The sequence below is a fragment of the Hypanus sabinus genome, chromosome X2 (assembly GCF_030144855.1).
Source record: "Hypanus sabinus isolate sHypSab1 chromosome X2, sHypSab1.hap1, whole genome shotgun sequence".
Lineage (NCBI taxonomy): Eukaryota > Metazoa > Chordata > Chondrichthyes > Myliobatiformes > Dasyatidae > Hypanus > Hypanus sabinus.
This window is the reverse complement of record NC_082739.1, coordinates 362,509-375,038: the sequence shown is the minus strand read 5'-3', so window position 1 is coordinate 375,038 and position 12,530 is coordinate 362,509. Positions and strand designations below refer to the sequence as shown.

At 37.0% G+C, this 12,530-nt stretch overlaps 1 protein-coding gene across 2 annotated transcripts in view; it reads right to left on the bottom strand.

Moving 5' to 3' along the window:
* The window catches only part of ncapd3 (non-SMC condensin II complex, subunit D3), a 269,184-nt gene that overhangs the window by 252,458 nt on the left and 4,196 nt on the right, over window positions 1-12,530 (bottom strand). For both annotated transcript variants that reach the window (XM_059956769.1, XM_059956770.1), the window contains exon 2: window positions 10,929-11,089. In XM_059956769.1, coding sequence (XP_059812752.1) covers window positions 10,929-11,089 — 161 coding nt within the window. The remainder of the gene's footprint in view (window positions 1-10,928; window positions 11,090-12,530) is intronic.

The window sequence follows — 12,530 nt, the reverse complement described above, 5'->3', positions numbered from 1 at the left end:
AGATGGAGTTCAACCCAGATGTGTGAAATGGTTCATTTTGGTAGGTCAGCTATGATGGCAGAATATTGTATTATTGGTAACTCTCTTGGCAGTGTGGAGGATCAGAGGAATCTTGGGGTCCAAGTCCATAGGACACTCAAAGCAGCTGCACAGGTTGACTCTGTGGTTAAGGCAGCGTACGGTGCATTGGCCTTCGTCAATCGTGGAATTGAATTTCGGTGCTGAGCGGTCATGTTACAGCTATATAGGACGCTGGTCAGACCCCACCTGGAGTCCTGTGCTCAGTTCTAGTCGCCTCACTACAGGAAGGATGTGGAAGCCATAGAAAGGATGCACAGGAGATTTACAAGGACGTTGCCTGGATTGGGGAGCATGCCTTATGAGAACAGGATGTGTGAACTCGGTCTTTTCTCCTTGGAGCAACGGAGGATGAGAGGCGACCTGATCGAGGTGCATAAGATGATGAGAAGCATTGATTGTGTGGATGGTCAAAGGCTTTCTCCCCAAGGCTAAAATGGTTGCCACAAGAGGACACAGGTTTAAGGTGCTGGGGAGTAGGTACAGAGATGTTAGAGTGGTGAGTGCGTGGAGTGGGCTGCCGGCGACGGTGGTGGAGGAGGATACGATATGGTCTTTTAAGAGTCTTTTGGATAGGTACATGGAGCTTAGAAAAATAGATGGCTATAGGGAAGCCTAGTAATTTCTAAGGTAGGAACATGTTCGGCACAACTTTGTGGGCTGAAGGGCCTGTATTGTGCTGTAGGTTTTCTATGTTTCTATATTTCTAAAATTGCAAATGTCACTCCACTCTTCAAGAAGAGAGAAAGGCAAAAAAAAACTTATAGGCCAGTTAGCCTGACTTCAATGGTTGGAAAGGTGTTGGAGTTGACTGTTAAGGATGTTGTTTCGGGGTATTTGGAGACACATGATAAAATAGGTCGTACTCAGGTTTCCTCAAGGGAAAAGTTTGTCCGACAAATCTCTTGGAATTCTTTGAAGAAATTACAAGCAGGATAGACCAAGGAGAATTGGTGGATGTTGTGTACTTAGACTTTCAAAGGCCTTTGACAAGGTGCTACGCATGAGGCTGCTTAACAAGATAAGACATTACAGGAAAGAAACCAGTGTGATAAAACATTGGCTGACTAGCAGGAGGCAAAGAGTAGGAACAAAGGGAGTCTTTTCTGACTTGCTGCCAGTGACGAGTGGTGCTCCATCGGGGTTGATGTTGTCAATGATATGGATGATGGAATTGATGGCTTTGTTGCAAAGTTTGCAGACAATATGAAGATAGGTGCAGCAGCAGGTAGTTTTGAGGAAGTAGAGAGGCTGGCTACAGAAGGACGAGACAGATTAGGAGAATGGGCAAAGAAGTGGCAAATGGAATACAGTGTTGGGAAGTGTATGGTCATGAACTTTGGTAGAAGAAATTGAAGGGTTGACTATTTTCTAGAGAAAAAATACAAAAAAAAACGGAGGTGCAAAGGTTCTTGGGAGTCCTTGTGCAGCATTTCCCCAAAGGCTAATTTGCAGGTTGAGTCTGTGGTGAGGAACGCAAATGCGATTTTAGCACTCGTGTCAATAGTACTAGAATATAAAAATAAGGGTGTAATGTTGAGACTTTATGAAACACTGGTGAGGCCTCACTTGGAGTACTGTGAGCAGTTTTGGGCCCCTTATCCAAGAAAGGATGTGCTGAAACTGGAGAGGGTCCAAAGGAGGTTCACTGGAATTCAGAAGAATGAAGGGTGACCTCATTGAAACCTATTGAATCGTGAAAGGCCTTAATAGAGGATGTTTCCTATGGCGGGAGAGACTCAGACCAGAGGACACAGTCTCAGAATAGAAAGGCATTAGGGTTAAACCCTTTATGAAAGGAGATGAGGAGGAATTTCTTTAACCAAAGTGATGAATCTGTGGAATTCATTGCCACAGGCAGCTGTGGAAACCAAGTCTTTATGTATATTTAAGGCAAAGTTGATAGATTCTTGATTAGTCAGGGTATGAAGGGATACGGGGAGAAGGCAGGAGATTGGGGCTGAGAGAAAAATTGGATCACCTATGATGAAATGATGGAGGAGACTCTATGGGCCAAATGGCCTAATTCTGCTCCTACGTCTTATAGACATGTATGTACTGATGATAAATTTTACTTTGAAGAAACATACCGTTTCTTACAATACTGATCAATAACTCTATTATACTTCAACTTGTCTGAACCTGGTATATGACCAAAACAATTCACTTTTAATTTATTACATCACAAGGATGAGGAGAAAATTGTGCACACATTATTTCTTGGCTGCAACAAACCAACAATTAAATGAATTATCCAACACATTTACAAAAGCTTTAAAATGCAAGTGATAAATATTTGAGTGTGGTAAAAGGGTAGTTCATAGATTACAAAAAGAGCAAGTCTACATATGCAGGAAATCCAATCAACACACAAAATGCTGGAGCAACTCAGCAGGCCAGGCAGTATCTATGGAAAAGAGTACAGTCAACATTTTGGGCCAAGACCTTCAGCAGGACTGTAGAAAAAAAAGATGAGGGACTCCACCTTCAGCTCACGGACATGTAAGACATAGTTTCTTTCTGTCCGCCTTTAATCTCTCCCTTTTCCGACTTAAACTTTCAAATTTCAACTTTATTCAGTCAGATCTGTAAAGCAACAGTTATAATTATGGCTACTTTAAGAAGCACCAAAAGGAACCCGGACCCAGGCAACGGAAAGTCTAAAAAAGCTGATGAGTTCTCGGAGGAACCCCCTTGGGTGAAGAGTCTCAAATCAGCAGTATCGGCACTGAAATAACTCAACTAAAAGAGAAGTTTGAAGAAAAAATTGACTCTCCGAGCCTCGATCTTAAAGAAGTTAGTCGAAATGTGGCTGACCTTTCTTCTCGTTTGGAAAAGGCTCAACAACGAACCGTGGATCTGGAAGCTCGGTCGTGTCGGAATAATATTCGAATTGTTGGATTAAAAGAGAAACCAGAATCTGCCGACACACTGGATTATTTTGCTAAAATGTTTCAGTCTTTATTTCCAGAGGTTTGTTCGCTACCTCTGGATATTGAAGTGGCTCACAGAACCGGTGCTTTAAAACTTTTGGATCAAGGTAAAAACAGGCATATTGTGTGTTTTCTCTGTTTTAGAGACAAAGACTGCATTATTAAACTTGCAAGAAAACGAAGTTTGTTTCAATTTCAAGGTTCGGAGATTTGCTTTTTTGAAGATTTTCCAAGTGAAATTGTTAAGAAGCGTGCTGGATTTGCCTCAGCTATGAGATCAGCATACCAAAAAAAGCTCTTTCCATCTTTACAATATCCAGCTAAATTAAGGCTTTTTGTCAAAAATTCTGGGGCTCGTGTTTTTGATGACCCAGCCGAAGCATTGAGTTTTATTAACTCTTTGCCTGACGAGTCTGAAGCCTGAAGTTTGAATGATTTACAACGGTTTGATTGTCTCGCGGTGTAAAGAGCGATGAAATTGGAAGATTTGATGGATATAGAAAGTCTTTACCTTATAATGTATTTTTATCTCTGAAAAAGACTGGTTTGGATAGCTTCAACCTCAGAAGACATAGCGGGAGAACTGTTGAAAGACTGTAGATAATTTTGAACCATCTAGAATTTTTTCTCTGCAGCATTTAAATGAACTAACTTTTTTTTTGTTCCGTATGCTTTTGTAAAGATCTTTTAAGTAATCATTTAGATTTCTTTACGTTTTAAAGATAGATTGGATAATTTAAAGATGCCGATTGTTTTTCAAGAATTGTTTTGGATGTGTTTTTCTTCCCTTATCTAATATTATGAAGGTTACTTTCAAAATTGAAGGTTGTTTTGTTTTACAAAAAAACACTGTCCCTTCCAATTTAATTATATTGAGATACATGTCGACTGTAACAAGTTTTATGCTCGGTAGAGGGAGACAAAGATGACTTTTTTCATTATTTTTTTATTTAGGTAGATGGAGTTTATAATTGCTTTCTATGCTTTCTAGGCTTGTGTCGATTGATCTCGACTTATTTCTGGGCTTTGTAGTTTGGGTGGATTTTTCTTTTTTTAAATCCCCATTATGGAATCCCGGAGCATACGCAAATTATTACAGTTGTTCATCTCCGCCATTTTCGACTATCTTATCCTGACATGTGTCTAACTACTCTTTTTAGATACAGAGTCTCATGATGATATCTAAATAATTAAATGTTTTAAGTTGGAATGTCTGTGGTTGGAATCATCCTATTAAGCGCAAGAAAACATTTAAAATTATTAACCGATTCCAACCTGATATAATCTTTGCTCAAGAGACGCATATCAGGTTATGTGATAAAAATCGAATTTTTAAATTTTGGAAAGACCCTTGGTTTCATGCAAACTCTCAGAGTAAAATTAGAGGTGCTTCTATTTTTATTGATTCCGATATCACTTTAAATCAGAAGGATATTATAGCTGATATTAATGCTAGATTTTTGATTGTTAAAGGATTAATTTATAATAGGAAAACGGTTTTGGTTAATATTTATGGACCAAATGTAGATGATCCTTTTTTTTTTAAAGCTGTCTTTGCTCTATTACCTGATTTAAATGAATATATGTTATTAATGGGTGGTGATTTTACTACTTGTTTAAATCCTTTAATGGATAAGTCATCAGCCAAGCATCAACTCCCTAATTGTTCTGCATCACTTATTAATTCCATTTCAATTGATTATGGTTTAATTGAAATATGGAGGCATATGCATCCTAGTGATAGAGAATACTCTTTTTTCTCACATGTTCATAATACATATTCGAGAATCGACTATTTTATAGTTGACCCTCGACTTCTATTTAATGTTCAGAAATGTGAGTATGATGCAGTTGTTATCTCTGATCATGCTCCTTTAAACCTAATATTTGAACTGAAAGATGTTGCTTCTACCAGACCATTTTGGCGTTTTCCAAAACACTTGTTACAAAGTTCAGAATTTGTTGAGTTTATTGAAACTCAGATAAGAGTTTTTTCTCTTTAGTAATACAGGAAACTTCTCAAAGTTAGTAATTTGGGATACATTAAAAGCCTATTTACGTGGTCAGGTTATTTTGTATATAGTTAAACTGAAGAAACAAACAAAAATGGAATTAGATAAAATCTCTAAACAAATTAAAGAATTAGGTAACATCACTGAAATCTCTCCAAATGTTGTTTCATTTAAAAGAGTAGAATTACAATCACAATATGATTTATTATTAACATATCCTATTGAAGGATATTTGCTTAAATTGAAAAGTCAATTTTATATTTTTGAGGATAAAAATAAGCTCTTAGCTTCCCAATTAAAAGTAGCTAGAGCTAAAAGACAAATTTTAAAGATTCGTAAAAATAATGGTGATATAGCAAGTAACCATGAAGTCATTAATAATATTTTTCAAGATTTTTATTCTGATCTTTATAGATCTCAATTTCCTGCAGATTCCTCCAAAATGAAGGCTTTTTTTTTACATAAGATTAAATTTCCTCAAATTTCAGTTGAAGATCAACAGATGCTTGATGCTCCAATTACCGAGCATGAAATTCAGAAAGCTATTTTATTAATGCAATCAGGTAACACTTGATGGTTATTCAGTAGGATTTTACAAATAATCTGAAAGATTACTTTCTCCGCATCTTTTAGAAATATTTCATGAATCCTTTGAGAAGGGTAGTTTACCTTCTTCCTTTTATGAAGCATCTATTTCCTTAATCCTTAAGAAATATAAATATCCTACTGAATGTTTATCATATAGACCTATTTAACTATTAAATGTGGATGCAAAAATTCTCTCTAAGACAATGGCTAACTGCTGGGAAAATATAAAATCATCTCTACGGATCAAATGGGCTTTATTAAAGGCCGTTACTCTTTCACTAATGCTTGGAGATTGATGAACATTATATATTCACCAATATCTAAGCAATCTCAATGTGTTATCTCTCTCGACGCAGAAAAAGCATTTGATAGAGTTGAGTGGCCATATCTAAAAAATATTAAAATGTATTAGAAAAATTTGGTTTTGGTAATAATTTTAATAGGTGGATTCAAATGATTTATAAGAATCCTATTGTTACAGTTATTACTAATAATTTCAGGTCCTCTTTTTTTCCACTTTCTCGTGGTACTAGACAGGGATGTCCATGAAGCCCTTTATTATTTAATCTTGTATTGGAGCCTTTGGCAATAACACTATGTGAAGCTAAAAATATTCATGGTATCTCTATGAATGGAACCATACATAAGATTTCTCTTTATGCAGATGATCTTTCGGTTTTTATTTTGAATCCTGAGGAATCAATTCCTAATCTTTTGGAAACACTAAAAGATTTTGGTAAACTTTCAGGATATAAACTTAACTTGAATAAAAGTGAATTGTTTCCATTAAATGCCCCTGTTTTTATATATAATGATATTCCTTTTAGAATTGTTAATACTTTTAAATATTTAGGTATTATAACTACTAAAAAATATAAAGATCTTTATAAAGCTAATATAGTTCCTTTAATGGACTCCATGAAACAACTATTTTCTAGATGGAATCCACTTACTCTCTCTTTAATAGGTCATATCCATGTTGTGAAAATGATTTTACCTAGATTTTTATATATTTTCCAAAATATACCTATCTTTTTAACTAATTTTTTTTGATCAAACTGACTCTCTTACTTCTTCCTTTATCTGGAACAATAAAAGACCAAGAATTAATAATTATCATTTACAAAAATCTAAAAAAGATGGTGGACTTGCACTTCCTAATTTAAGACTGTATATATTGGGCTGTTAATATCAGACAATTATGTTTTTGGCTATATTGGCTTGACAAGAGCCAAAAACCACTATGGGTTGATTTAGAATTAAAAGCTGTTAAACAATTTAATTTAACTTCAGTATTAGGAGCTACATTACCTCTACAACTCTCTAAAATTCCAAATTTAAATCCATACCCTGTTATCAAACATTCATTACAGATTTGGTTTCAGTTTCACAATTTTTAAAATTTTAAACAACTTAAGTTGTCTAGTTTTTTATATCGAAACTTTTTATTTAAACCTTTAATAACCAATCCCATTTTTCTCTTACGGAGAAATAAAGGGATCCGTTCTTTTACAGATTTATTTCGTGATGGTCGATTGATGACTTCTGAAGAGTTAATTAACAAATATTCTCTCGCTCATACACATTTTCTGCAATATCTTCAGGTTAGACATTTTTTACAACAATATTTATCTAAGTTTCCGTATTTGCAAGAATCTGATTTGTTGGATACAATTTTGAAGTTGAGTTCTTTAGTGAGAGGTTCCATTAGCAGAATTTATAATTTACTTTTGTTACAAAAAGATAACCTCTCACTAAAGATTAAACAAGATTGGGAGAGAGAACTTAATATGACCTTTGTTGATGAAGCTTGGTTGCAAGTTTTGAAAAACGTTAATTCTTCTTCTATATGTGCCAATCACTGTTTAATTCAGTTTAAAATTGTTCACCATTATTATTTAACAAAGGAGAGACTATCTAAAATATTTCCTAGTATCGGCAACTACTGCGATAGGTGTAAAACGGAAGTAGCTACTCTGTCACATATGTTCTGCTCATGTTCTTCATTAAAATCGTTTGGCTAATCGCTTGGAAAATATTTTAACTAAAATCATCTCTATGGATCAAACAGGCTTTATTAAAGGCCGTTACTCTTTCTCTAATGTTCAGAAATTGATGAAAATTATATATTCATCATTATCTAAGCAACCTCAATGTGTTATCTGGCCATATTTGTTTAAAGTATTAGAAAAATTTGGTTTTGGTAATTATTTCAATAGGTGGATTCAAATGATTTATAAGAATCCTATTGCCACGGCCATTATTAATAACTGCAGGTCTCCTTTTTTCTCACTTTCTCGTGCTACTAGACAGAGATGTCCATTAAGCCCTTTGTTATTTAATCTTGTATTGGAGCCTTTAGCTATAAAATTACATGAAGCTAAAAATATTCATGTTATCTCTATGAATGGAACCATACATAAGATTTCTCCTTATGCAGATGATCTTCTGGTTTTTATTTCGAATCTTGAGGAATCAATTCCTAATCTTTTGGAAACACTTAAAGATTTTGGTAAATTTTCAGGATATAAACTTAACTTGAATAAAATTGAATTGTTTCCATTAAATGTCCCTATTAGTATACATAATGAAGTTCCTTTTAGAATTGTTAATACCTTTAGATATTTAGGTATTATAATTACTAAAAAATATAAAGATCTTTACAAAGCTAATATAGTTCCTTTAATGGACTCCATGAAACAACTATTTTCTAGAAGGAATCCACTTACTCTTTCTTTAATAGGTTGTATCCATGCTGTGAAAATGATGATTTTACCTAGATTTTTATATATTTTCCAAAATATACCTATCTTTTTAACTAAAAATTTTTCCATCAAATTGACTCTCTTATTTCTTCCTTTATTTGGAACAATAAGAGACCAAGAATTAACAAGTATCATTTACAAGAATCTAAAAAAGATGGTGGACTTGCACTTCCTAATTTAAAACTGTATTATTGGGCTGTGAATATTAAACAATTGTGTTTTTGGTTATACTAGCTCGATAAGAACCAAAAAACATTATGGGTTGATTTGGAATTAAAAGCTGTTAAACAATGTCATTTAACTTCAATATTAGGAGCTCCATTACCTTTACAGCTCTCTAAAATTTTCTACAATTTCTAAAGCTCTGAAAATTAATTTACAACCTAACCGAATGACTGTTCTATTTGGAATAGTTCTGCATCATATTTAGGATATTTCATCTTCAGATCAACATGTAATTGCGCTTGTTACATTATTGGCAAGAAGGGCTATTTTATTAAAATGGAAAGATACCTCTATCCCTACGTTAATTGAATGGTTTTCTCAAGTAATGTTATGTCTCAGTTTGGAAAAAATTAGAAGTAGAACTTCTGATCCCTGTTTCGAATTTAAGAGAAGATGGGGCTCTTTTGCCAAATATTATCATTAAATTTGAATTATTTTATATGGTTTCCTTCCAGTCATGTTCTATATAAATATGAATTGGCAGTTGATGATTCTTTCTCTTCATATATATAGACGTATAGCTCCAGGGGTTGATTCCTACTGGTTTTTTCCCCCCTTCCCTTTTTTTGTAGTTAGTGTGTTTTATTTTCTTAGTTAGATAGGGGTTTTTTCCCCTTCTTTTCCTTACATATAAAATTTTTCTTCATTTTTATATATTACGATCTGTTTTTTATTTTCTTCAGCTTTATTAATTGTATATATATTAATTTGTTGAAGTTTTGTATCATTTTATAGCTGTAGAAGATTATGTACCAATAAAAAGATTCTAAAAATGAAAATGAAAAAAAGATGAGGAGTAAAGTTAAAAGGTAGGGGGAGGGGAGGGAGAAACACAAGGTGACAGGTGAAACCTGGGGGGGGGGGGGATGAAGTAAAGAGATACAGGGCTGGAGAAGGGGAGTCTGATAGAAGACAGAAGGCCATGGAAGAAAGAAAAGGGGGGGGGGGGGAGAGAAGAGCACCAAAGGGAAGTGATGGGCAGGAAAGGAGATAAGTTGAGAAAGGGAGAAGGAAAAGAGGATGGGGAATAATGAAGGTGGGTGGAGGGGGGCATTACCGGATGTTAGAGAAATCAATGTTCATGCTATCAGGTTAGAGGCTACCCAGGCAGAATACAAAGTGTTGTTCCTGCAAACTGAGCATGGCCTTATCATGACAGTGGGGGAGGCCATGGATGGACATGTTGGAATGGGAATGGGAAGTGGAATTAAAATGGGTGGCCACCAGCAGATCCTGCTTTTTCTGGCATTAGGAGTATAGGTGCTCAGCGAAGTGGTCTCTCAATCTATGTTGGGTCTCGCCAATATAGAGGAGGCCACACCAGGAGCACCAAAAGCAGTAGCTGACCCCAATAGACTCACAGGTGAAGTGTCAGCTCACCTGGAAGGAACGTTTGGGGCCCTGAATGGTAGTGAGGGAGGGGCAGGTATAACACTTGTTCAGCTTGCAAGGATAAGTACCAAGAGGGAGATCAGTGGGGAGGGATAAACAGACAAGGGAGTTGCATAGGGAGCAATCCCTGCGGAAACCAAAAGGTGTGGGGAGGCAGGGGAATGAAAGATATGCTTGGTGCTGGGATCCTGTGGAGATGGCAGAAGTTCCAGAAAATTATGTGCTGGATGTGGAGGCTGGTGGGGATAGGTAAGGACAAGAGGAATCCTATACCTGGTAGGGTGGTGGGAGGATGGGGTAAGAGCAGACGTATATGAAATGGAAGAGATGTGGTTGAGGGTAGCGTTGATGGTAGAGGAAGGGAAGCCCCTTTTTTTGAAGGAGGAGTATATCTCCTTTAATCTGGATTAAATCCTGAGAGTAGATGCGGCAGAGACAGAGGAATAGAGAGAAGGGGATGGCATTTTTACAAGTAACACAGTAGGAGGAGATATTGTCCAGGTAGCTGTGAGAGTCTGTGGGTTTGTAATAGACATGAGTAATTAAGTTGTCTCCAGAGATAGAGACAGAGATCGAGAAAGGGAAGGGAGGTTTTGGAAATGGACCAGGTGAATTTGAAGGCAGGGTGGAAGTTGAAGGCAAAGCGGATGAAGTTGACAAGTTCAGCACGGGTGCAGGAAGCGTCGTTAATGTAGTGTAGGAAAAGTGCAGGATGGCCACCTGTAAACTTGGAATATAGACTGTTCCACATAGCTGACTAACAAGTTACAACAGACAAACAAGTTCATAGATTATAATGTTTAGAATGCTTATTTGAAAAAACTACATTGCCTTAATAGAAAACATGACAAAAGTCAAGAACCTCTATGCTTTTAGCTTACATTGATAGCGATAATTTAATTTCAGCAAATAGCAAACCTAGGCAAAATACTCACAGCCACTTCTTTTGCTTGTTGCGGCTGATCAATAAAGTTAAAGATACTTTTATAAAGCTGGGAGAACGCCTCAAGTCCATTTTCTGTAATCTGCTCCTCCAAGCATTCATTTAATGGTTCAGTCTCTGTAAAATCCATTTCCCATGTTGTCTCCACCCACGCTGAAATAAAAACACCAAGATTCAGTACATCTAAAGCTGAACAATAAGAATGCAAAATAGTACATAATCTATAAAACAAGACATACAATTATACAAACCTGCATGGACTCCAGAGTATCAATCTTGTGAAGCTATCTTGAACACCTATCAAGAACAGTTCTAATACATCAATGAGCTTGGTTGGCATCTATCTGTCTCAAGGACAATGGGTGATGATGATCATCATCACAAGCCTGGGCGGAGATGGCCTGTTGTCAAGATCCCCCTCTCAGCCTCAGTAGTGGCATCCAAAGGAAAGCTTATGAAGCAATAAGTTTGGCACCAGCTTTGTTGCAGGAGTTGTCCGAAGGATGTCCAATTACTTCCAGCTGCCCAAGTGGCTCCACTCCAGATATGCTGTCTGGGTATACACCCATAGCCTCCGCCTCTCAAGAGGCTGCCCACAAGGCAGTGGGGACATTTACCTACAGCTGGGGATCTGGTTCATGAGCACCAGACCTCCTCCCCATCCTCTGTAATTCAGCCTGAGCCAGTTTCCATGTGTCACCAGCGAGGAGGCACTACATGAGGGTTGCTGTTGGAGTGCTTATGTACTGGCAGGTAGGCTTACATACTCAGCTCTCCTTTTCGCAAGACTGCTAGCCAGTGGTGGAAGATGAAAATGAGAGCGACAAGCACTACCCACTACACGAACACACTAGATGCATCACAACCATTTTGACATCAATGATCTTAATACATCATATCAGCTTGAATTGAATTGACTTTATTTCTTACATCCTTCACATACATCAGTAAAAATCTTTACGTTATGTCTCCATCTAAATGTGCAATGTGCAATCATAGTAATTTATAATAAATAGAACAGTCAATGTAATATAGAGTACACTCAAATCAGCATGAGTTCTTCGGTCTGACGGCCTGGTGGAAGAAGCTGTCCCGGAGCCTGTTGGACCTGTCTTTTATGCTGCAACATACACAAAATGCTGGTGGAACGCAGCAGGCCAGGCAGCATCTATAGGGAGAAGCACTGTTGACATTTCGGGCCAAGACCCTTCGTCAGGAGGGTCTTTTATGTCTTTTATGCTGCAATACCGTTTCCCGGATGGTAGCAGCTGGAATAGATTGTGGTTGGGATGGTTTGGGTCCCCTGTCATCGTAAATGTCCTGAATAGTGGGAAGTTCACAACTACAGATGCTCTGGGCTGTCCACTCTCTGCAGAGTCCTGTGATTAAGGGAAGTACAGTTCTCATACCAGGCAGTGATGCAGCCAGTCAGGATGCTCTCAATTGTGCTCCTGTAGAAAGCTCTTAGGATTTGGAGACCCATACCAAACTTCTTCAACTATCTGAGGTGAAAGAGGTACTGCTGTGCCTTTTTCACCACACAGCTGGTATGTACAGACCATGTGAGGTCCTCAGTGATGTGGATGCTGAGAAA